Source organism: Typopeltis vanoorti, chromosome 7 (assembly GCF_054136105.1).
Source record: "Typopeltis vanoorti isolate ZY-2024b chromosome 7, IOZ_Tvanoo_1.0, whole genome shotgun sequence".
NCBI lineage: Eukaryota > Metazoa > Arthropoda > Arachnida > Uropygi > Thelyphonidae > Typopeltis > Typopeltis vanoorti.
In genome coordinates this window covers 53,101,976-53,129,542 of record NC_143555.1, presented here as the reverse complement: position 1 = coordinate 53,129,542, position 27,567 = coordinate 53,101,976, and the positions used below count along the sequence as shown (strand labels likewise).

General features: G+C 36.5%; 1 protein-coding gene across 2 annotated transcripts in view; it reads left to right on the top strand.

Moving 5' to 3' along the window:
* Nucleotides 1–27,567, top strand: part of LOC150104679 (E3 ubiquitin-protein ligase SHPRH) — a 674,750-nt gene that overhangs the window by 419,021 nt on the left and 228,162 nt on the right. For both annotated transcript variants that reach the window (XM_090395874.1, XM_090395873.1), the window contains one exon: nt 11,372–12,227. In XM_090395874.1, the coding sequence (XP_090252000.1) occupies nt 11,372–12,227 (856 nt within the window). The remainder of the gene's footprint in view (nt 1–11,371; nt 12,228–27,567) is intronic.

Genomic DNA, 27,567 nt, shown 5'->3' with positions numbered 1-27,567 from the left:
TCCTTGCCGTATTTCTAAGACTGTAGCCTGTGTGTGTTCACAGGTCTGGTTTACCTGCTTGTAGGATGAAAAACCTCAGATAAACTGGTGGAAAAAACCCTGCTGTCCATGCACACGACCGGCTAACTTGGCCATGACTGAGGAAGATCATTAAGCTCCTCCCTTCATCGATGGGAATCAAACCCAGGACACTCCTTCCCCAGGCATATGGTTGCGAAGCACAAAGCCACTAGGCTAACTGCACGGACCATGTTTTCCTATAGTTGGTGAAAGTGATCATGAAGTAATCACCTGTGTTGTGGCTAGTCATATGCAGGCTTTTGTGAGGAAAGGATATATGTGGAATTATAAGGTTGGTGATTATGACATGCTTAGGAGATAACTTGTTGAGTGGTAAGGAAAGAAATGCTGCACGGGAACTTACAAAGAAATACATAATAGCATCAATGTACGAATGTATCCCAAAGGGCAAAAGGCTGAATAAGGTAGGTGTAAAATGGATTAATGTGGAGTTTGAGCATGAAATCTGGGAAAAAAAAGTACTTTGGAGGAAATACAAGATGAATAATGGTAATCAGTCACATGAAGAATATAAAGAACAAGCCAGGAGAGTGGCTTAGTTAATAAGGAAAACAAAAGTAGAGTATAAGCAGAAATTGGCAAATCAGGCTAAGAAAAACCCTAGAGAGTTTTTTAGATATGTGGCAAGTAGAACGAAGAATGGTCATGGAAAGATGAAGTTAAGGGATGAAAGTGGTAGAATGGTAACTGCTGCAGAAGACATTGCTGAGGTATTCAGTGATCAATTTATGAGTTTGTTTCATCCTGATCAGGGTGGAATCATGAGGAACTTAAGTGTAGAGGACATAGGAGAGGACAGCTTAATTGTGAGTGAGCAGGAGGTATTTGAGGAAATAAATAACCTTGATGTTAATAAGGTGATAGGATTTGATGACATATCACCAAGCAGCTTAAGGGAATGTTTCAGGGAACTGGCAGTAGCATTGGCATTCCTGTTTAATAAGAGTTTTGCAACAGCACAGGTTCCAATGGAATGGAAGGAGGGTAAAATTGTTCCATAAAGGCGGTGTTAAGACTGTAGCTGCAAATTATAGGCCAGTCTGTATATCTGTAGTTGTGGTGAAGGTCCTAGATTGATTGGTGAGAAGTAGGATACAGAAATGGGTTGATAACAGCATTATTCTCTGTGTTATCAGCATGGGTTTGTTAAGGGGAGATCATGTTTCACTAACTTACTTATATAGACAAATACCTTGGATAGACGAGATGCTTATCATTATTATTAATTATTATTATTATCATTATCAACACCTGACCTCCATGGAGTCAGAGACTTCTCATTGGAGGTACTCACTATTGCATACAGTCCTCATCCAGCCGCTTCTTAAACTGATTCAATGTGTCCACATCCATAACACACTCAGGCAATGCATTCCACTCACCAACCACCCTCCATGCAAAGAACCTGCTTCTCACTCCTTTGCTCACACACTCCTTATATAGTTTCCAGCAATGGCCTCTTGTTCTACTTCAATCTCCAATTCTTTGAAAAATCTCTTTGATGTCTACCTGATAACAACCTCTGACCAGTTTATGTCTCAATCTTATCCCCCCCCCCTCCATCTTCCTCCTATTCACGAGGCTCTGCGACTTACACTCTCTCAATCTGTCCTCGTACTCCACATTCCAAAGACTACCTTTGTGAATCTTCTCTATACCATTTCCATCATATCCTCATCACCATGAAAACTTGCAACCAAATCTGTGCACAATAGTCCATATGAGGCATGATCAAGGCATTATACAATGGAATCATAACCTCTCTATTTCTGCATGTCAGGGTTCTCTGCAACATTGCCATTATTCGATGTGATGTCGTCACAACTTATGCAATGTGGCCCTGAATTTTAGGTCCTTGTGCACCATCACTCCTAGATCTCTCATCTCCTCTACTTCTGTTAAAGTTTCCCATTCAAGCGTATAATTTACATCCCATCGTTGCTTACCAAATCTCAAAACCTTACACTTAGCAACATTGAACTGACAGTTCCACTTACCTGCCCATTCATGCAATCTATTCAAGTTTTCTTGTAAGGCATTAACATCAGCCTGACTACGCATTGCTGTCCCCAGTTTTGCATCATGCGCAAACAGCTGGATATCACTAGTTAAACCTATCCCAATATTATAACATGCAAATTGAACAACAATGGCCCCAAAACTGGCCCCTGCGGCACACCACTGGTGACCTTCTCTTTCAAGATACCACACCCCGTATATAACTTTCTGATACCTATCCGACAGCCAGTCACTGATACAACTCAGAAGTCTGTGTTAAATAAGTCTGAAACAGATGGGATTATCCAATCCCATCTGTTTCATCTTATTTAACAGTTTGTCATGTGGCAGTCTATCAAAAGCATCAGTAAAATCCAAGTACACCACTGTATATGCATCTTCTCTGTCCAAGGTATTTGTCACCTTGTTATAGTGCATAAGTAAGTTAGTGAAATATGATCTCCCCTTAACAAACCCATGCTGATAACCACAGAGAATAGTGCTGTTATTCTCACCAATCTTTCCAGGACCTTCACCACAACTCCATATATACAGATCGGTCTATAATTTGAAGCTGCAGCCTTATCACTGCTTTTGTGCAGTAAAAGAATTTTACCCTCCTTCCACTCCCTTGGAACCTGTGCTGTTGCAAAACTCTTGTTAAACAGGCATGCCAATGCTACTGCCAGTTCCCTGGAACATTCTCTTAAGATGCGTAGTGATATATCATCAAATCCTATCGCCTTATTAACATCAAGGTTATTTATTTTCTCAAATACGTCTTGCTAACTCACAATTAGGCTATCCTCTCCTATGTTCTCTACAATTAAATTCCTCATGATTCCACCCTCTTCAGGATGAAGCACATTTATAAATTGATCACATCACTGAATACCTCAACAATGTCTTCTGCAGCAGTTACCATTCTCCACTTTCATCCCTTAACTTCATCTTTCCATGATCATTCTTCCTTCTACTTGCTACAAATTAAAAAAAAAAACTCTAGGGTTTTTCTTAGCCTGATTTGGAAATTTATGCTCATACTCTACTTTTGTTTTCCTTACTAACTGACTCATTCTCTTGGCTTGTTCTTTATATCCTTCATGTGACTGATTACCATTATTCATCTTGTACTTCCTCCAAAGTACTTTTTTTTTCCAGATTTCATGCTTAAACTCCACATTCATCCATTTTACACCTAACTTATTCAGCCATTTGGCTTTTGGGATACATTCGTACATTAATGCTGTTATGTATTTCTTTGCAATTTCCCATGCAGCATTTCTTTCCTAACCGCTCAACTCCTCGTTCAATGTTATAGCTCAAAGTTGTCTCCTAAGCTTCATAATCACCAACCTTATAATTCCACATATATCCTTTCCTCACAAAAGCCTGCATATGACTAGCCACAACAAAGGTGATTACTTCATGATCACTTTCACCAACTATAGGAAAATGTGAAACCTCCTCTAACAATTACATCCTGTGATGAAATGATCAGATCTAGAACTCTTGATCCTCGCTTGCCTTTCTTTACATGCTGCCTGAGATAGTTATCTCTCAAGAACTCGAGAAATTCACTTTCTTTATTCCTAAATGCTATCTTTTCATTCCAATCTATACTGCCATAATTAAAATCACCCATAATAATTACCCTTCCTTTGTTCACTAATCCAAGTTGTTTATACATTTCTTCATCACCACCTTCCTCATTCCCAGGCCTATAGCAACATCCAACTAAATATATCTCCCTCTGAACCCCCACATTACTTCACACATCCTCATAACCATTGCCACTATTTTTCCCTTTCATGTCTACCTTATGTGGACTTAATTCCTTTGCTATCATCAGGAGCACTCCCCCTCCCTCCCTTCCTGCCCTTTCTATCTTCACAAAAAATACTGTACCCTTCCATTTCTATTCCCGTAATACATTTTTATAGATTACTTCATATTATTATGATCTTTTAATATTATCCATCTTAATTCAGCATTGAATTGATAACATTACTTCTAATTAACTGGATACCTTGTTTTTTTTTTGTTGTTTTCTATATTTTTGTAATTTGATCAATATATATATATATATATATAAAATAAGTTTAATGACTATTACCGAGAGAAAAGATGGCAAGATATATTTAACAATATACTACTAGTTTACTAGTTTCGTTACAAGAACATCATCAGGTATCATACTCAAAGAAGTATATAAAAAACTACAGAGACTTAACATTGTACTAACAGAACAAGTGAAAAACAGTAGCATGTTTGAAAAAATGCAAGTATGAGTTCCATACAAACGAATACTACGCGCTGTCGTGAGTGCGCCAGTACTGAACAGAAGCAACGTGTGCGTCCGAGAGATTGTAACTTAGGCTGTTATTGATATGAGAGGAATCTAGAGAAATTTCTCTTGATTCAACAATCTTTCTTTCCAGTTCATCGTAGCACACATGGATATTAGCAGTTTGAGTCCAGTTTACAATGTGCTGGCGGCCTTCGTCTGAGTTAGCAGAAAAGAGAACGTGGCTAGAGAGAGCGCTAGCTCTAGTCCTGTTATAGGAGATATCTCTACGGTGTTCATCCAAACGTAGAAGGATGGATGAAGAAGCCTTCATCTCCTTACCTTACATCAGCTCTCTTTCACCAAAACTGGCTAACATTCTCAAGAAATTTAACTTCAAAACGTGCTACACTACGCTTCCAAAACTTCGTTCATTACTTTGCCAATATAAACAGAAACATCTTCCTACTCAGTTTCCAGGAGTCTACAAGATTTTATGTGATTGCAGAAAGCCATATTATGGACAGACTGCTAAATCCATCCTTCTACGTTTGGATGAACACCGTAGAGATATCTCCTATAACAGGACTAGAGCTAGCGCTCTCTCTAGCCACGTTCTCTTTTCTGCTAACTCAGACGAAGGCCGCCAGCACATTGTAAACTGGACTCAAACTGCTAATATCCATGTGTGCTACGATGAACTGGAAAGAAAGATTGTTGAATCAAGAGAAATTTCTCTAGATTCCTCTCATATCAATAACAGCCTAAGTTACAATCTCTCGGACGCACACGTTGCTTCTGTTCAGTACTGGCGCACTCGCGACAGCGCGTAGTATTCGTTTGTATGGAACTCATACTTGCATTTTTTCAAACATGCTACTGTTTTTCACTTGTTCTGTTAGTACAATGTTAAGTCTCTGTAGTTTTTTATATACTTCTTTGAGTATGATACCTGATGATGTTCTTGTAACGAAACTAGTAAACTCGTAGTATATTGTTAAATATATCTTGCCATCTTTTCTCTCGGTAATAGTCATTAAACTTATTTTATAATATTCCAACCGAGTTAAAATGAATTGTCAAAATATATATATATATATATATATATATATATATATATATATATATATATACACACACATACACATACTGTTATTTAATCTTCAACCTTTTGGTTGGCTGGATGGCAATCTAATGCTATTTTACCAGGGAATGGGAAACCACCTTGTTTCATGGGACTAGTTTGCTTGTTTTGAGAGATGAAACACCCGATTTTCCAGGGTTGGGGATGTTTCCTCTACCTCCATATGAGACTGCTAACTCACCTTTACTTGAAAAGACCTGATAAAGGTTCCTCGCTCTTGGAAGGGGAATTAGACGTCTATAATGACTGCACTATGGAGGCTCCGTATATATACTGACTATATTCGAGGCTAGAATAACAATTAAATTTATTCAAAATGCAACATGTTTCATCAGATTGTCCGACTTCTTCAGGCGTGGGAACATAGAAAGCAAATAAACACTATAAGAAACATTGTATCACTATACAAATGACTATAATAAAATTCAATTAGTTTTGAACTGTAGCTACAGTCCGTGTTGCAGTTCTGTTGTTAAGCAGCTGCGTGCGTCTGATTTCACGAGTGTGCCAATATCGGATAGCAGAGCTGAAAGAGTCCAGTAGATTATAGCTAAGGTTATTATTTATGTGATGAGGGTCCATAACAATTTCCTTAGACTCGACTATGCGGCGCTCCACCTCATCGTCACATATATGAAGGTTTGAGGTTGTTGTCCAGTTTATCTCTTGTTGACAGCCTTCATCATTTGTGTTTACTGAAAACAGTACATGGCTTGACAGGGCACTTGCTCTAGTTCTTTTGTAGGCAATGTCCTTCTGGTGCTCTTCCAGACGTAGGAGGATGGATATATGCCATGACGTGGTGGAGCACTGCATAGTCGAGTCTAAGGAATTGTTATGGACCCTCATTACATAAATAATAACCTTAGCTATAATCTACTGGACTTTTTCAGCTCTGCTATCCGATATTGGCACACTCATGAAATCAGACGCACACAGCTGCTTAACAATAGAACTTCAACACGGACTGTAGCTACAGTTCAAAACTAATTGAATTTTATAATAGTCATTTGTATAGTGATACGATGTTTCTTATAGTGTTTATTTGCTTTCTATGTTCCCACGTCTGAAGAAGTCGGACAATCCGATGAAACATGTTGCGTTTTGAATAAATTTAATTATTATTCTAGTCTCGGTTATAGTCAGTATATATAAATATGAACATATCCCAATACTGAGTTAATACTACAAATTGCTATATATATATATATTTATATATATAAAGGATAAATTAAAAGTCTTTGGGCTACAAAGACTAGTCACTAGGTAAAAAAAGAGCAGACATCATATAAATATATAAGTTATTTAAGGGGGTTTTATAGGATTTACACCGAAGATTACAATACATGACAGAAGAGGAGAGAATGAGGAATCACACCTGGAAATTGTGTTAGAGCAAATGTAAGACTTGCTATTGACTGTTGGCAACTGATTCTGCCCATTCACACCCATCAAACAGAAAATTTTGTCCTAACAGGATCTGATTTTCTGTTTGATAGAGGTGGTTGTGAGTGCTTCATCAGTGAATTAGTTCAAGGAAAGATAAGTAAGTATCAAGTGAATAAAGGGTAATGCAGGTCTCTTGCTGTGAGTCTGACTTATGGAGATGCCTCATAAAATAATAATAATACAAATATACTCATAAAGAAACTAGCTTATGTTAAAATACAAATAAACAAGCAAAAACAAGACACTGCCAAATGAATGGTAGTTTTGGTAGATATGATGTGCTATCTGTGTAAGAAAAATTGATAGTAAATATGTTTCATATATTGAACTGGTAGAGGAAAAATATTTGATAACAAAGTTAATGCTGTGTCTTTTCTTTTATCTTTCCTTTCCTAGGTCATGTTTTTCATTGATAGTCATTCTCTGTCTTTCTTATCTCATGAAAGATCTCTCAACACTTTATAGCTTAAGAATCTTCTATTGGTTTATTACAGTACAGGATAGATGAAATGGTTAAGATCCTTTTTTCTGTATATGCAACATCCGATGCACTAGTTTCTCTCTCACTGTGATGACTAAAACATTGTGATTGCTGTTGTTTAATTGCATTCATAATTGCTGTAATCCCTGAAGTTTATATCTGGTTTGTTCATTTGGTTTGAATTTTTCCGAATGATTTATTAATTTTCTGGAGGCATTTCAAAGGCTTGCAGTTTACTAATTGTCCATTTTCCATGGAAATACTATAAAGGTAGTGATGATGTTTGAATCATAGTGCTTTACTTTTCAAAGGGTTTGATAATTTATGACTTTTCCATATTTTTTTACAATTTTTCCATAAAGGACTTATTGATCCAAATGGCTAAAACCTTTTACTTTTTCTGATTCTTACTTGATTATTCTGTTATTTGAAAATTTTAAATTATTGTTATTCTATCTCTCTCACATTCTTCCTGTCTTTATTATTTTTTGTTGATTATTGTTATTATTAATATCTGACCTCCATGCAGTCAAAGGACTAGTCATGGGAGGTCCATACTCTCACATGCAAAAAGATCATTAAACTGTGTCTTAAACTCATTCACAATTTCTGCACTCACCACACTCTCAGACAGTGCATTCCACTCAATAATCCCTCTCCGTGCAAAGAACCAGCTTCTCACTCTCCTGTTTACACCCTTCTTCTACAGCTTCTAGGCATGGCTTCTTGTTCTACCCTTGTTTCTCCCTACTCTTTGAAAAATCTCCTCCACATTAATTTGGTAACGACCCATCACCAATTTACATGTCTCGGTTATATCTCTTTTCCTTCTTTTATTCACAATGTAATTTGCATTCCCTGAATTTCTCTTTGTATCTGAAATATTTCTCTTTGTATCATTCCATTGACCTGATACTCTGGACTCCTTCGAATACATCATCCTCCTGAATACAAGGTGACCAAAACTGTGCACAAGTAGTCCATATGTGGTCTGATCAAAGCCTTATACAAGGGAACCATAACCTCTTTGCTTCTTCATGATAATGTCCTCCTCATTATTGCCCATATTTCTTGGGTTCTTACAATTTTAGCAATGTAACCTCTAAACTTCAAATCTCTCCCCACCATCACCTCTAGATCTCTCACTTTTCCACCTACATTAAAATTTCCCCATTAATTGTATACTCTTGCAACCTTGCCTACCAAATTTCTAGACCTTGCACTTTGCAACATTGAATTGATAGCTCCACTCACTTGCCCATCAACATAATCTAATGAGGTCGACCTGCAAGGTTACCAGATCTGCTCTACTTCTCATAACCCTTCCCAATTTGCATCATTGGCAAACTGCATATCTCCAGTTAAGCCAGTCCCAATGTCATTAACATGCAATTTTACCAGTAATGGTCTCTGTGGCACTCCACTATTGACCTTCCTTTTTTGGGACACCACTCTCCCATACACAACCTGCTGATACCTATTTTACATCCATTCTACTATCCAACTCACCAGTCTGTTATCTAATCCTATCTGTTTCATTTTTGCTACCAGTTTGTTATGTGGAAGTCTGTCAAAGGCCTTCAAAAAATCCAAGTACACCACTATATTCTCTTCTTTATCCAATGAATTTGTCACCTTGTAAGCAGATTACTAAATCATGACCTCCTCCCTCTTAAGAAATCCATGCTGACCATTGTGAAGAATATACTTCTGTTATTTATCAAACCATTTTGAATCCTAGTCCTCACAAGCTTCTCTAACACCTGATTAACAATTCCAGATACACACAGATTGGCCTATAATTTGTTGCCTCATCTTATCTCCCCCCCCCCCTGTGAAGTGGAACAATTTTTCCCATCTTCTATTCCTCTGGGACTCACCCTGTTGCAAGACTCATGTCAAGTGTGCCAAAGGTGCTGTTAATTCTCTACAGCATTCTATCAAAACATGGTGATATACTGTCAAGTCCTGTTACCTTATTAACATCAAGTTTACTTAATTCCTTATATATATTTCCTGCTCATTCACCATCATTCCTTCCTCTAATATAATATCTACTCTCCAGCTTCTCATGTTGTCACCTTCATGAGAATGAAATACACTGATAAATAGCTCACTGGATGCTTCAGCTATATCCTCTGCAGTTACCAATCTGCCAGTTTCATCAATTAACAATCTTCCCATAATCATTCTTTCTTCTACGTGCCATACTTAAAAGAGGTCGTTAGGGTTTTTCTTAGTTGGCTAATTGCTTCTTATACTGTATTTTTGCTGTTTTTACCACCTGAGTCACTTTCGTGGCCAGTTCTTTGTATTCTTCATGCAACTGATTATTACCAACATTCATCTTGTGTTGCCTCCACAGTGCCTTCTTTTTCAGATTTCACACCTAGTCTCTTCATTTATCCCTTTTATTCCTACTTATTAATCTTTTCACTTTTGGAATACACTCAAACATTGCTGCTGTTAAATAGTTCTTCATCAATGCCCATGCAACATCTGTCTCCTTCCTACTCAACTCCTCTTTCCATACTAAAGTTCCCAGTTGTCTCCTAAGCTTTTCATAATCACTAACCTTGTAGTTCCACATATATCTCTTCTTTCTAGAAATTCTCATATGACTGACTACAACCCAGGTGATCACTTCACGGTCACTAACCAAGTGGGGGAAGATTAGACACTCAATTCACAATCACATGCTCTGATGATATAATGAGATCTAAGACTCTTAACCCTCATATGCCCTCCATTACATATTGCCTAAGATTGTTGTCCTTTAAGAACTCAAGAAATTCATTCTTCTTGTTCCTTGATGCTATCTTTTTATCACAGTGGATATTGCCAAAATTGAAATCACCCATAATGATCATCCTATCCTTGCTCACTAAGCCAAGTTGCCTATATGTTTCCTTGTCTCCATCCTCCACGTTTCCTTCCCCATCCTGTAGCAATACCCAACCAAATGTTTCATTCTGTTATCAGCCTCACACCATACTGCTTCAAAACTTCCATTTCCCCCCTTGTATCTTCACTTTGTGTGGATATAATGCCCTTCTATTATCATCAGCATTCCCCCATCCTCCCTTCTTGTCCTTCCTATCTACCTGAAAAATATTATATCCCCCTATTTCTATTCCTGCCAAAATATTATTCTCATCCAATCATGTTTCACTTATTCCAACTATTTTTGGACAGATAAACTCGCTCAGTGCAACAGTTTCATCTCCCTTATTTATGATACTACTAGCATTGGTCAATAAGCATAACAATTTCCTTCTTGATCTTCTCCACATTTGCTCCTGTCTACTCGCTCTTACTTTTTTGTTCCCCAGACTAAACTATCCCCATGTTGTTCCATTCCCATGCTCACCATCCCCATACATACGTGTTCATTAACACTTTCAGAAATTCATTCTCCTTACATTATGTCTCCCTGACCTCCTTGGTCCACCCTGTTTCTCTGTTCAACTTGAATTCCTGTTCTCACATTCTCCTCTCCATTCACAATTATATCACACCTAGTCCTCTCTCCTGCTCATTTACATCATTGATATTATCATTGTTGAATTTACATTTGATATTAATTGATATCTTGCATTTATTAAGTTTATAATTTAGCAAATTATCTCAATTAGAAGTATCTTTGCAATTATGACAATGCCTCATCTTCAGATTTTATGACTGAGCCATTTATTCCTTCAGAATTATTATTATGTTTTATTTTTGAATACACATTTTGTGTTCTCCCCTTTTTTATTTTTTAATTTCTTATTTATTAAATTATTATTATTATTATTTGTTAAATGACATTCACTTGAAACTCACTTTGCACAATTGCTTTGCTGAACCTTGTATTCTTTGATTATTTGAATATTATATGAATGTGATTACTAAAATTAATGGTCAATATTCAAATTGCATTTTTTTTAAGGTCTTGCTGCTATTCATATTATTGATGAAGAATATGCTGATGCAATTGAAAAATACCGGGAAGCTTTGCATTCTATTGAAGATCACCTTCAGCATATTAAGACAGACAAATTACAACAGCTTCACACTCTGCATAATCTTTCAGAAATTCTTGAATCAGTTGGATTGATACAAAGGAAAAAGCAAGGAGGAAACAGCAGTCCAACTGAAATTTCAAGTATTCACAATATTCATTTGAATAGCATTAATAAGGAAGTTACTGGAATACATTGTAACATTAGTGCAGGTGTTTCCTGCATATTGCAGAATAAAAATGATCTTCATGTAGACAGCTGTGATAAAGAAGTTAGTAAAAGATGTGAAAGCAGTACTCCAAGAATTTCCTCTATAATGAAGGATAACAATGATAATAACTCTATTCCACAGCTCTTTTCACAAATCTCTGAAAACAGCAGTGCAGTGGAGTCTGAATCTAATGTAAATAGAACCATTGGAATTAATAATTATCAAAGTACTGAACCAAATAGTGCCAGTGTTACTATTACATTACCAATGGCCACAAATACAGTTGGTCACACATTAAGGGATGAGTATTTGTGGGATGAAGCCATAAAACTGCGAACTGCTTATTTAATGAAATGTACAAATCAGGTAACTGCTGGTCAAGAACAACTTGTTCATGCATCTGAACAACTAAAGGGATTATATTCTTCTTTTTTATGTTCCTCTGTAAATCCATGGTGGATTGGGGCAATTCAGTATAGCTGTGATACCAAGGAAGATAAAGTGCTGGTTCAGAAAATAAAAGATGATATTGTGTCTATGAAAGGAGTTAACATTACATCTGTTGTTCACAAGTAAGAATTTTACTAAATTCCTTAACAAAAAAAAATAATAATTTTTACCAAAATCCTTTGCATTTTGGATGTTTTTCTCATTCATATATACTCAGTGCATTTATTTATTTCAGTTCTAGTAAATTTTTAATGTTAGAAATTATTAAAAGTTATTATTAAAAGATATTTATTATTAAAACAATAATAAATATCCATTTTTGTATTTATTCTTATCCATTCTTGGTATTTACCCATAATGTGAACTTAGCTCCTAGGAGCTAAGTTCACATTATGGGTAAATACCAAGAATAGTGATCGGAGCTTGCTCCACCCTTACTATGAGTTGCCTCAGTTTGCACTACCAAATGGGTCAGGTGTTGCACTATCCAGGTATTTACTTACACTTGGAATCACCGAACTTTATATAGTTTCTATATTTGGCATGAAACTCTTTGAGTTTCTTATTCGGCTAAGAAATAATATGGGATGCAATATCCCTTAACTTAAATAAGTTCATGTCGCCGAATTGAAGCCTTTGGCTCTTCATATAATTAGTAATTTATTAGGACACCTTCTTGGCAATTCTCATAGATGGGATGTAAGTTCTGTTCGCTACAAACTTGGTATTAACTAGGTCTACCTACTCACTGATGAGACCTCAATAAAGGTTGAAACCAGTCTGGGTAGTTACCTTCTCTCATAATGTAGAACAGTAATACAGCTCCTAGGAGCTAAGTTCACATTATGGGTAAATACCAAGAATAGTGATCAGAGCTTGCTCCACCCTTACTATGAGTTGCCTCACTTTGCACTACTAAATGGGTCAAGTGTTGCACTATCCAGGTATTTGCTTATGCTTGGAATCGCTGAACTTTATATAGTTTCTATATTCGGCATGAAACTCTTTGAGTTTCTTATTCGGCTAAGAAACAATATGGGATGTAATATCCCTTAACTTAAATAAATCCAATTTTGTTTTCTTGCTTAACATCATATCTGTTATTATTCACAAGTAAAAATCTTAACATATTCCTTAAAAAAAAAAGAAAAAAAAAAGAGAGAATTCCCTTTTACCAAATTTCTTTGCATTCTGGTTGTTTTTCTCATTAATATGTACTCAGTGCGTTTATTTTATTTTATTTATTTTTATTTATTTTTTGGTTTTAGATTTTTAATTAATCTGATAGAAATTATTAAAAGAAATGATCATAAATATCCATTATTGTTTAATTGAAAACTGGTAAAATAATGTTTGCCTTTGAAATTTAAAAAAGTTTTGAAAATGACAAAGACCTTACAAAATATGACCTTTGGCACAAGGATTGTTTCCTTAAAAGACAATAAACTCTTGATGTGATAACTACAAGGACCAGAGCTGCAAAAATAAAATAACATGAGGTAAGGCTCATAGATTTGTTAGAAAAATTAGACAGACTTTGGCATGTGTTGCCATCATTTAGCTGATAACATCATCAGAAAATGCAAAAAGATCTGGACACTTTAACGACTGTTAAAAGTGTCCAGTTTTTTAAAAACTGAAAACAATTGATAATGTAATAGCTAATCATGCATGTCATTAGCTATTAGATAATGCTGTAGGTAGTTGTTGGCCTAACAGAGGTATTGTATGTTACACAAATGAATAAGAGACTTCCAGATGTTATGAAGTATAAGGCACACCAGTTTCTGTTCAGGACCATGTGAATGAATCACTTCAAAAGACTCTTGAACATTCTAGTGAAACGGTTGTATTCTAATTATGCCATGGAAGCAGATAGCTAATTCATGATATGGATTGGCTATCTGCTATGATGTTTGGAAAAGACATGCAGTGTGAAACCATTGTTTTCTTTTCTTTTATGTTTCACATTGCTTATGTGTTCTTTCTTATATATATTTTGAAACTTCTCCCTGTCTAATAGATGTAAAGCTTACTATATAAACATGGGATCCTATATATCCCAGCTTATTTCACAAAGGGACATTGTCTTTAGGCGAATATAGGATGGTTTATAAGATGTGGACTTGTTTAAGTGTTGTTCAGACATTAACCATTCTTAAAAGATGTGCTGTCTTGTCCTGACATTCCACTTACGTAGGGATGTCCTTGTAATTAATTTCTGGAGATGTGCAAGTTTGTTTATCAGATAACAGTTTGTTTATATAGGCATTTTGAAGGAATTGGTTGAAAAAAGAGCTAAGTTCTTCTTTCTGTCTTGTTTCATCATTGTTAATAAACCTTAAACGACAGTTCTTTGAGGTTGTAATGGCACCTAACTTTTGTTGAGGATGATAAAATGCACTGCTTGTATATATCACTCTATGTGATTTGGTTTTCTGTAGATATCTAACTATATGCCTTCACCATTATTTTTTTTAAATTTTTAAATTTTTTTGATAAAGGAATCCAAAAAAACTTTCCACCCTTCTCGATCTCCAGTGCAAACTTAATCTTGGCATGGTGATTATGAAAGAAGCATACAGAGTTTTCTAGGTCTTTATAAAAATGTGTTTTCAGACAATAAAAACATTTTCTACATATCACCACCAAATTTTTAAATTGTTTTGATAAAGGAATCCAAAAAAACTCTCACTCTTCTTGATCTCCAGTACATTATCTTCTTTACTTGAGGTATATAATCTGCCATTGCTGTCAAAAAAATTTTTTTAAAGTATTTCCCATGCACTACTGACCCTTGTTTCTTCAAATTCTTTCATCTATTGTACTGTCTGCGCAGTTAGCCTAGTGGCTTTGCACTTCACAACCATATGCCTGGGGAAGGAGTGTCCTAGGTTCGATTCCTGTCAACGAAGTGAGGAGCTCAAGGATCTTCCTCAGCCATAGCCAAGTTAGCCAGTTCTGGGCATGGACAGCAGGGTTTTTTCTGCCAGTTTATCTGGTGTTTTTCATCCCGCAAGCAGGCAAACCGGTCCAAAGACATACATGGATTACAGTCAGGAATACTGACCCAGCCATAGGCCTGATTCATCAGCCTATGCCGGTTCCGGAACCCGGATAAAATTTTTTTTTGGGGGGACAATGGTACCGTGAACTCCCTTAAAAAGGGGGAACGCTGTATCATCACACGGAATTTAATTTAATCTATTGTACTGCTATAAGCTGGTTTCTAAGACTATGATTGTCACCTGCCTTATAATTCCACATAAATTTCTTCTGTCTTGATACCTCCACACACCTATTAATCCTCCAAGTTAGGACTGCATGGTCACTCTCACCAACTGAGGGTAAGTATGACATCTGAGTCACAGTCAGATCCTCAGTTGCTGTGACCAAATCCAGAGCTCTTGTTTCTTATATTCCCTCCACCACATGCTATCTAAATCAGTTGTCCATCATTCTTATTACACCATGCTGTTTCCTCTGCCCAGTTTATATTGCTATAGTTTCCTATAATGTCCTAAAGTCTCCTATAATGATCACTTGCTTTGCACTTGCCTAAATAATTTGCCTAAGCATTTCCTGTTCATCACTATCTATATTCTTTAGTCTGTAGCAGCCTCCCATTAATTATCTTGTATTATAAATATCAATCTCACACTATATATTCTCAAACCCATTAGTGTTATTTCTACTGTGATTCTCCATCCTGAGAGGGCACAATTCATCTGTTATCATGAGTAATACTCCACCACCACATTTACCTTCCCTATCCTGAAATATGTTGATCACTGAAATTAGTGATCACCAGTATGGATTTCCCTACTTTTGCTTCACAGTAGATCTCCTAGTCAACCTTATCCACCTTTGGACCCAGGTCATGGAAAGATTTGGAAAAATTCACATGGCTGTCCTCGGCATTTCCAGGCCATTCAGTTGGGTATGGAATTGAGGACTCTTTTTCAAGTTACCATCTTATGGTCTGCAGTCAATACTTTGCAGCCGGATTATTAATTTCCTCTCTGATTATTCACTACATTGCTCTAGATGATTTCCTCTCTTTAGATTTCTATGCTGGAGAATGCCAGTACCCTATCCTTTAAACCACACTCTCTTTCCTCACTGCATCAATACATTAATGATCTTCATGAACTAACATCAAATTCTATTCAGTTTTTGTGATGACAGTACATTCCATTTCTTGACAAAACTTGTATTTAGATGATTTAGACTTCAAAATCTTGAAGTCTAAATAACCAATGTCTTAATGACTGATCTCCTTGCCACTTTCCAATGTGATAAGAATAATTTAGGGAACTTCAGAACTGCCAAAACACACTCGTCTCTTAATTTTCATAAGAAAGGTCACTTCATCTTGTATTTGATAATGTTCCAATATCCAGTCAAGATTATATTTCCCTTCTTAGGTTGACTTACATCTATAGCTTTTCCTGGAATGAAATCATAATGTTTTAGATCAGCAGCAGTTGACTACAATTCATATTTATGCATGTTCAACTCGAATTTATCGAACTAACTTATTATTCTTCTCTTTCATTCTATCTCAGTTCTTTGGAATCTTTGCCATACCATTCTTTCTGAAGAATATAACATTCATCTGTTCAATAAACACAATAGCAGATTATCACTTGCTCACACACACACACACACACACACACACACACACACATACATGGATCTAATGTTGCAAGTTTTTGCAACCTTTTATATGTGGGGCTGATACAAAAAAAAAGTTAAATTAAATTAAGAAATCTGAAATTGATTTGCTGATCAGTTAACTGAATCTATAGTTACAAAGTGTTCTGTTTTGGGAATAAACTGATATTGCATTCCAGTGGTGATTAGCCTCCTTTTCTTTGGTATCCCACAATCAAAGTTAAAATTGTATTGCATACATTCCATTATTTTTGTTTTTATTTTTACTTTTTTGGTTATACAAATTAATTCTTTGTTTATGGACCAAATTAAAAAAAAAATGAAAAGGCATTTATGCTGTTTATAATGTTTTATTCTTTTCTTTTGTTCATTGCCTTATATTTTCTTAATATAAAATACAAAATTGTTCTTAATAAAACTTTTGAATATACTTCTGACTTATTGTTTCTTCGATATTTGGATTTATGTTCGAGCACATCATCATCATATTATCAAATTTCTGATATGTATGTACCACTGAGTCATATATGGAATACTATTATAATACTGCAGTATTATAGTAAGTTTATACTCATGAGCCAAACCATTTTGATCATCCAACCTGTTTCCGGAAAACCAGACTACATGGATGGTAAGAAACAGGCCAGTGGTGATGGTATCCCAGTATTATTACCATGGATATCACCAGGTCCTCTCATCTCAGGTGAACACACTTTGACTCCTAATTCTTACTTGGGGATTGTTTTCAATCAACAATGTGGCCCAGTGGATCTGGACTATTCCAGCAAGATCTGACCTGACTTGCCACAGTGATAGGTCTAGCAGACCATGCTTTAGATACCCCTGCACACAGGATCGATTGGAAAAAAAACAAAAGTGCTGCACAGAAGCTCTTATAAGTCAGAGAGATTGTTCCTGGAATCAACAGAACTCTTGAAACATACTCCAAACCTCAACAAGTATGGCTGTATAAATTTGCCAAAAATTTGGGAGACAGTCATTTTAAGAACAAATTAATACCTGCTTTCCCTCTCCGTTTTTTTTCTCCCAACATAGATGGCACCTAATTAGGACTTTAGTCCTTGTGTTGTACATTACAATTGTTCAAACTAGTCCCATTGTTATACCGGATTGGGGTTGTCTCGCATACTGTGACAAACTGTTTTTGTTCTCTGAAGATGCTGGATAGAATATCAGCAATAAGATAATAAATAGTTATTTTCTTATCAGTCTGTGCTCTCATCTATACCATTAAAATTAATCAACATGTACGATGAACATATAAGCCTTCCTACGTGTCTTCCAAAACCATTCCTTCCTACATGTCTTCTAAATCTGGAAACCCTACTATAGTAGGGTTTCTAGATTTAGGGAAAAATACATAAAAATTACAAATAAATAAATAAAATAAATAAAAACAATAATAATAATAATAATAATAATAATAATAATAAATTCTTAGTTCAACACCAGTACTAAAATACTATAGATTTATAATCTTTCTCGAGTAGGAATTACCTTAAAAAAATATGATGCATTACAGAAATTTTTGTGCCATTATTGTTATTTACTGTTCTCATTTAATGGTTAATTCAAGAAGCACTGTGTTCCATAGGTCATCTCCACAGACCTGTGGAGATCTGCTCTGGTTAAGTAGAGGTGGAAAAAAGTTTTTGTGTATGTGGGAAAGCAGTATATGCCTCCATTTTAATATGTCCTGAAGTTATGACTACTTTACCTCTCATTAAAGATAACATGAATTGGTATTTAGATTGGACTAGTAAATGAAAGAATAGATTTAATAGGATCTACCTTTATTAATAATCTGAAGTTAAACCCATCCATCATAACCTGCAATGAGTAGTTAAGAGAAAAAAAAGTTCCAATTGTAAAAGGCAGAAGAAAGGCTATAGAAAACAATCTTTGCCTATCAGCTCACATAAAAATGTCAAGAACAGTAGCTTGAGTTTCTGAAAACTCCCTTTTCTGGGAACATATGATGTAGCCACAGTTCATTCTGGCAATCACCAATTAGTTGGTGGGTTTCGTAACCTACTATCTAATCAGCATTTGCCAAGAAGCATTGACCTAAGTGAATTGTTCCATGATTTTTGAATAATGTATTTGTTGCCAGAGATGCATGTGGCAATGTCTCATTGGCAACTATAGGTTTTCACTTATATTAGTTTAAGGGTCAAATGTATGGTACTACTATATTCTGTATTTGGGTCTACATTATGCAGCAGATATACTTTTAGACTGGGAGAACAAAAGAAAGAGTGAAAGAAAGAACAAAATAGATAATATTTTAGCATGTTATGCATCTAGAAGGATTACTTCCGTGGTAAAGATTTTTCCTTTTTTTTTCTTTTTTTTTTTTAAAATTGGCTGACTTATTTGGCTAACTTAATCAAAGTCCATAGATCGCTTTCTTACAGTGTTGCAGAAGTTAAACCCATCTCATCCAGAATCATAGCCATTAGATTAAACAAAAGAAAGAAAAACTTTTATTAAAATAATACAAACATATTCACCTGATTCTTCACATTCAGAAGAAGATCATATTGATTTCTATGAACAACTATGAGAGGAATTTCACAGAACATATCAAAAAGATATGTGTGTTGAGGCTTAAGTGCTGTGAAGAATTCATGTTACAGGTTTAATGGAATATTAACAGCACTGAGAAAGGATTAAAACTAATTTTAATACTTCCAATATTTTGTCTCTGTCACAGAGATATCTTTGGGGATTACAAAAACTTTTTGTAACAACACACACACAAATACAATACAGAGTGAAACTAAAGTCCTATCTAGGTGGTGCACTCTCTATGGGCATTTGCAGGTGGCCTGGGATGTAAAGAGAGATATCTGATAATTAAAGTTTCCCAAATTTTGGGAAGTTTAATGCAACTATATTTGTTTAAATTAGGTTGATTCCTGAGTGCAGATGCAGATTCAAAGAATAGTCTTTCTTTTTTGAATTTACTATGGTGGAGCATGGTAGTTTTTTTCCAGGAGATCCTGTGGGAAGTATCCAAAACATGGTCTGCAAGACCAGATTGACCATAATCGTGTTTGCAAATGGAAGAACTGTGTTCTTCTAACCGGATGGATGCTGACCTGCCTGTTTGTCCGAAGTAGGCAAGTTTACAGGAACAAGGTACTCTATATACACCAGGCACTGAAAGAGGAGGGAGCTGGTCTTTAGTGGAGCGGATAAGGGTAGCAAGTTTACGGTGGGGCTTAAAAGCTGTATGGAGGTTGTACTTTTTTAATGATCTGACTATTTTTTACTGAAGTAAGAAATGTTACTGAAGTATCCAAAACCATTCCTTACATCCACAGATGTAAGGAATAGTTTTTGCAATTTCCCCGGCCATTTCTGAAGAGATGGTCGGGGAATGGGGAAGGACTTGATTATTTTTTTAATTCTGTAGTCATTATAGCCATTGGAAAGGAAGGTGTTTGAGTTCGGTTGAAAGGGCAGTTTTACTGAAACAAAGATTGTGGGCTCTATTGGTCAGAGTTTTAATAATGTCATATTGCTGGGAGGGGTGGTTGTGGCAGAGTTTGTGAATGTATCTGCCTGTATGAGTAGATTTTCTATATACAGAGAAAGAAAGGTTACCATTAGGAAGGCGTGTTACTAAGGTGTCTAGGAAGGGTAAAGTATTGTTATTTTCCTTTTCCATTGTAAACTGGATTCTTGAATGTAGACTATTGAGGTGACTGAGGAAGGAATCTAATGTGTCTGGGCCATGAGGCCAAATAGAGAACACATCATCTACGTATCTTAGCCAGATAGAAGGTTTTAGAGGGGAAGAGTCAATGGCTCATTTTTCAAAATTTTCCATGTAATAATTAGCAAGAGGAGGTGAGAGGGGGGAACCCATGGCAGTTCCCTCTGTCTGTTTATAGATTTTGTTCTTCCAAGAGAAATAACCAGAGTTGATGGCAAAGGAAAATAGCTCTAAGATATCAGAAGGAAAAACGTTTTTTAAGAATGTTAAGGTGTCAATTAGGGGAATATTTGTAAACAAAGAGATAATGTCAAAGCTGACCAATATATCTGTATTATTTAAAGTAAGATTTTCAATTAAGTTTTTAAAATGGGTGGAGTTTTTTACATAATATGAGGTAAACCAGTGAGGGGGGGGTCAAAGAGTTAGCTAGCTGCTTTAATAATTTGTAGCAAGGTGCATTGGTGGCATCTACTATATGTCTTAGGGGAGAATTAGGTTTGTGGATTTTGGGTAAACCGTATATCGGGGGGGGGGGGGGGGAACAGAATGGTTTGAGCTTTTTTTTTTGCAATGTCAGGAGGCCAGGAAGAAACTTTCTTAAGTAGGTTTTTTAATTTTTTAACTTGAGTTTTTGTGGGATTGTGTTCCAGTGGTATGTAGGTAGCACGGCCATGGAGAATAATATCCATTTTCCGATTATATTCTGGTAGCAAGGCTTATACGTTGGTCATACATAACTGGTAATTAGTTTAGGAATTAACAACGCATATAAAGTATATTAATTAAAGGTAACTTTAATGAATAACTTCTATATTTCAGCAACGTCACGTTGCCATCTTCAGGAACATAAAGATATGGTATGTGCATGCAGGCACTAACAAAAGCAAATGAGGAAGAAAGCAAGAAACTAATATTGTTCCTAAAGTCCTAATGGTGCCCTCTGGTGGGCTAATTTGGTTGTCTTTGCTGTTGGGCTGAAGTTCTCATAATGTAAGTCTCCCAATTTGGGGTAGTTTCATGCACCCAAATTTGTTGGGGTTAGGAACGTTTTTTAGAGCTGTTGAAGATTCCTTGAATAATCTTTCATATTTAAACTTGCTGTGGTGTATTATTTTTGTTTTCTTCCAACGAATTCTATGGTGGGTATCTAAGGCATGGTCTGCCAGCCTAGAGCGGCTGTACTGGTGAAACTGGATGTAGTCTTGGTGTTCTGAAATCCTGATATTTGTTGTTCTGCCTGTTTGACCAAAGTAGGACAATTTGCAGCTGCAAGGGACCTGGTATACACCAGGTAGGTCTAGGGGAAGTGGTTGGTCTTTGGTAGAGCAGATAAGGGATGCCAACTTTTTATATGGTCTGTAACAGGAAGTAAGGTCGTATTTTTTGAGGATATTGGTTATTTTCTCAGAGGTTATAAAAACACTATATAACAGAGCAAAATTAATCTGCTCAGATGAAAAGGCCCTAACTACTGAACTAAACCACATCCTCAACACTTTCTTAGCCAATGGCTATAACCCCAAAAAAATCCAAAAAATACTAAAACCAGTAAACCACAACTCCCCTCCCTCCCCCTCCACAAGAAAGATTACACCAAATCTATCACCATCCCCTACATCCAGGGCACCTCTGAGAAAATAACCAATATCCTCAAAAAATATGACCTTACTTCCTGTTACAGACCATATAAAAAGTTGGCATCCCTTATCTGCTCTACCAAAGACCAACCACTTCCCCTAGACCTACCTGGTGTGTACCAGGTCCCTTGCAGCTGCAAATTGTCCTACTTTGGCCAAACAGGCAGAACAACAAATATCAGGATTTCAGAACACCAAGACTACATCCGGTTTCACCAGTACAGCCACTCTGGGCTGGCAGACCATGCCTTAGATACCCACCATAGAATTCGTTGGAAGAAAACAAAAATAATACACCACAGCAAGTTTAAATACGAAAGATTATTCAAGGAATCTTCAGCAGCTCTAAAAAACGTTCCTAACCCCAACAAATTTGGGTGCATGAAACTACCCCAAATTTGGGAGACTTACATTATGAGAACTTCAGCCCAACTGCCAAGACAACCAAATTAGCCTGCCAGAGGGCACCATTAGGACTTTAGGAACAATATTAGTTTCTTGCTTTCTTCCTAATTTGCTTTTGTTAGTGCCTGCGTGCACATACCATATCTTTATGTTCCTGCAGATGGCAACGTGACGTTGCCGAAATATAGAAGTTATTCATTAAAGTTACCTTTAATTAATATACTTTATATGCGTTTTTAATTCTGTAAACTAATTACCAGTTTCAATTATATTCTGAGGCGTTGAGAACAACAGTGGCATTACCTTTATCAGCTCTGGTGATGACAATACTTTTTCTTTCCGTAATTTTTTGAAGGCAGAGAGTTGACTGGAAGATAAATTAACTTTAGGAGATGAAAAATGGGAGAAAATGTTAGCTATGTCAAGTCTGATGTTATTGGCTGTTTCTGGAGCTAAGTGAGAGATTCTGCGTTTCATGTTGTACATAATATCCAATACTGGAATTTTAATAGGTGTGACAGCAAAATTGTGTCCGAGGCTTAGGGCACTAATGGCATCTTTGCTAAGTCTTTTAGAAGATAGGTTGACTACTGTATGGAGCAGTTGAACTTCAGGTAGCGGTTTAGATTTGCAAAGGTTATTGAACTTTTTGATGTGCTTATTTTTTATTTTCTGGAATTCATTTTGAGAGGAAGCTTCTGAGATGCTAAGGAGAATAGACCAAAGTTCAGGATTGAGTATAGCGGAGAGCTCTGTCTGTAATGAGCCAATGGCGGCATTTGTCGTAGCGAGGATGGCGTCAGTTTCAGTAATCTGCTCTTGTAATAGTGCCAGACTAGCACGTTTCCGGAGGGCTTTATTAGATTTAAATTTGGTTTTAAGCCTGACACAGTTAGGAATAACTCTTGAGTCTCAACATCTTTTTAAAAAGGCCAGCCGATTTAATAGCCTCGATAAGTGTAGTTTCGACTTACCGTATTGTTTTGCTTTGCATGCTATTTCATCACCATGAATGATCAGAATACATGTATTGAGGCTTAAGTGCTGGGAAGAATTCATGTTAGAGGTTTAATGGAATATTAACAGCACTAAGAAAGGATTAGAACTAATTTTAATACTTCCAATATTTCGTCTCCATAACAGAGACATCTTCGGGGATTACAAAAACTTTTTTGTAACAAGACACACAAATACAATACACAGTGAAACTAAAGTCCTATCTAGGTGGTGCACCCTCTATGGGCATTTGCAGGTGGCCTGGGATGTAAAGAGGGATCTCAATCCCTCTTTACTTTGAATCGCTATTCTTTGAATCTGCATCTGCACTCAGGAATCAACCTAATTTAAACAAATAACGGTTGCATTAAACTTCCCAAAATTTGGGAAACTTTAATTATCAGAGATCCCTCTTTGCATCCCAGGCCACCTGCAAATGCCCATAGAGGGTGCACCACCTAGATAGGACTTTAGTTTCACTCTGTATTGTATTTGTGTGTGTGTGTTGTTACAAAAAGTTTTTGTAATCCCCGAAGATGTGTCTGTGACGGAGACGAAATATTGGAAGTATTAAAATTAGTTTTAATCCTTTCTCAGTGCTGTTATTATTCCTTTAAACCTCTAACATGAATATCAAAAAGATCTGCTAATAATTGTGGATAATTTTAATGACAGAGTTGGACAATATGACAACATGCATGATGTAATGGGAAAATGGAATAGACACAAGAAATGAGAGAGGAGAGTACCTGCTTCTGTAGTTTCTGTAGAGAAAATAATCACAGAGTTGCAAACACCATGTTTTACCATAAACCTGCCCACATCTGGGCTTCGCCAGACTCATATACTAAAAACTGCATAGATTACTTCCTAATTTACAAAACTGTGAACTCCTCCATTTTTAATGTCAAAACCTTTTTTTCATTCTGAACTGGATACATGAACTTTTATCTACCAAGATCTGATTAAAATTTCACAAAAAGAAACAAAGTATAGCACATCAAACCAAAATTTTTTGAAAAATTAAAAAAACCAAATAATCACAGGATAACATCTGAGATAATGGCATTATGGGAACAGAAAATATAGGTTAAAGAACATCTTAATAAACTATATAATGACCAAAACAGAATATATTATGGAGCCTACAAAACCAGCTAGCAGGATCTGCTGAAATATAAAAATAGATTGGCTGAAAGATAAAGCTGACAAATGTACAGGGGCCTGTTTATTCCACTACTCCAAATTTCTCTAATTCCTTCATCTCTCACCGTGAAAGATTGAATGGTGAGAGATGAAGAAATGAAGATTAGATATCTGATGGATAGCCCTAGTTTTTGGAGAAGGCCTACACTTAAAAAAATGCTTGATCTCTGAAGAGAACCAACCAGTCCGAAACAGCTGTCAGGCCACAGAAACCTTTATCGAATGGCTAATAAAATATTTGGATGTTTAGGCAGCCATTTGATAAAGGTTTCTGTGGCCTGACAGCTGTTTTGGACTGGTTGGTTCTCTTCAGAGATCAAGCATTTTTTTAAGTGTAGGCCTTCTCCAAAAACTAGGGCTATCTCTCAGATATCTAATCAAGGAGTGATCATTATTATTATTAACATTTGACCTTCATGGGGTCAGAGACTCATCGTGGCAGGTACACACTATTGCACATAATGCTCATCCAACCATGCCTTAAACTGATTTAATGTGTCTACACCCACAACAAACTCAGGCAATGCATTCCACTCACGAACCACTCTCCATGTAAAGAACCTACTCCTCACTCTTCTGTTCACACCTTCCTTATACAGTTTCCAGCAATGGCCTCTTGTTCTACTCCCCTCTCCCATTTTATGCAAAATCTCTTTCATGTCGACCCTGACCAGCTTATATGCCTCAATCTTTCAAAAGGCTCTGCAACTTACATTTTCTTAATCTGTCCTCATACTCCACATTCCAAAGACCACTGACCACCTTTGTGAATCTTCTCTGCACTCTTTCCAACTTATCCTCGTCACCATGAAAACCCAGCAACCAAATCTGTGCACAATCATAACCTCTCTATTTCTGCATGTCAGGGTCCTTCACATCGTTTGCCATTATCTGATGTGATGTCTTCACAACTTGTACAATGTTGCCTCCTGAATTTCAGGTCTTTGTCCATCTTCACTCCAAGATCTCTCGTCTCCTTTACTTCCGTTAAAGTTTCCCCACCAAGTGTATACTTTGCATCCCATCATTGCACATTGAACTGCAGCTGCACTTACCTGCCCATTCATGGAATCTATTCAAGTCCTCTTGTAAAGCCATAATATCTGCTTGACTCTGCATTGCTCTTCCCAGTTTTGCATCATCTGCAAACAGCTGCATATCACTAGTTAAACCCAACCCAATATCATTAACATACAAATTGAACAACAATGGCCCCAAAACTGATTCCTGCAGCAAACCACTAGTGACCTTTCTCTTTTGGGATATCACACCCCTGTATACAACTTTCTGATACCTATCCAACAGCCTGATCAACTGATCCAACTCAGAAGTCTGTTATCCAATCCCATCTGTTTCAGCTTATTTAACAGTTTATTGTGTGGCAGTCTATCAAAAGCATCTGTAAAATCCAAGTACACAATGTATATGCATCTTCTCTGTCCAAGGTATTTGTCACCTTGTTATAGTACATAACTAAGTTAGTGAAACATGATCTCTCCCCTTAACAAACCCATGCTGATAACCACAGAGAATATTGTTGTTATCAACTCATTTCTGTATCCTACTTCTCACCAATCTCTCCAGGAGTTTCATCACAACTCCCGATATACAGACCAGCCTCTAATTTGAAGCTACAGCCTTATCACTACCTTTTATGCAGTGGAACAATTTTACCCTCCTACTCTCTTGCAACCTGTGCTGTTGTAAGACTTTTATTAAACAGGCATGCTATTGCTACTGCCAATTCCCTGGAACATTCTCTTAAAATGTGTGGTGATATGTCATCAAATCCTATCGCCTTATTGACATTAAGGTTATTTATTTCCTCAAATCCTCCTGCTCACTCACAATTAAGCCATCCCCTCCTATGTCCTCTATATTTAATTTCCTCATGATTCCATCCTGATCAGGATGAAACACCCTTTAAATTGATCACTGAATACTTCAACAATGTCTTCTGTAGCAGTTACCATTCTACCACTTTCATCCATTAACTTCATCTTATCATGATCATTCTTCCTTCTACTTCCAACATTTCTAAAAAGCTCTCTATGGTTTTACTTGCCTCATTTGCCAATTTCTACTCATAATCTACTTTTGTTTGATGAATTAAATGAAGTAAACTCAGCAGTGGTTCTTATCCTAGGGAAAAACATCCACTGAAGCAGTCCTGATAAGGGCCAGTCACCCCCCCCCCCCAAACACACACACAAAGGAAGCTCAAGAGAGCAAAAACTCTCATTCGCTACTAAAGTAATCGAATGTCAGAGAGTTGAGAGAATTTTTCATAAACAAACTCTCATACGTAGAGGTTTTTGCATACATTCAGCTTTGACAGCTTTGAATTAATGTTGGATCTTTAATATCCCTTTTTTCTATATAATGAATGTTGACAAAATGAAGCCTATGCTCTTTCTTTATTAATTACTTTTTCACACCAACCAAAAGTTCACTTATGAAAAATACAACTTTCTGACATTGGATTGCTTCAGTATTGAATGAGAATTTTTTGCTCTCTTAAGGAAGGTTTATGCCTGTGCACTCTAACAGTTTGTCTGCTGCTTCACCAAGAGCAAAGATTTAGCAGTGGCTGTACTTGTTTCTGGTTGTGCTGGGTTGAGGTTCCGGTTGATAATCGAATGGAGCACAGAGATTCATAAGCGATCCAGTTTTGGAGCTACTTGAGAGATTGATCTCTGAAGTAGCTCCAATGGTCCCTGAAGAGAGCAATGAATTTGAAACAGCTACCAGGCCAGTGAAACCTTTATCAAATGCACTAATAAAAGATGAATA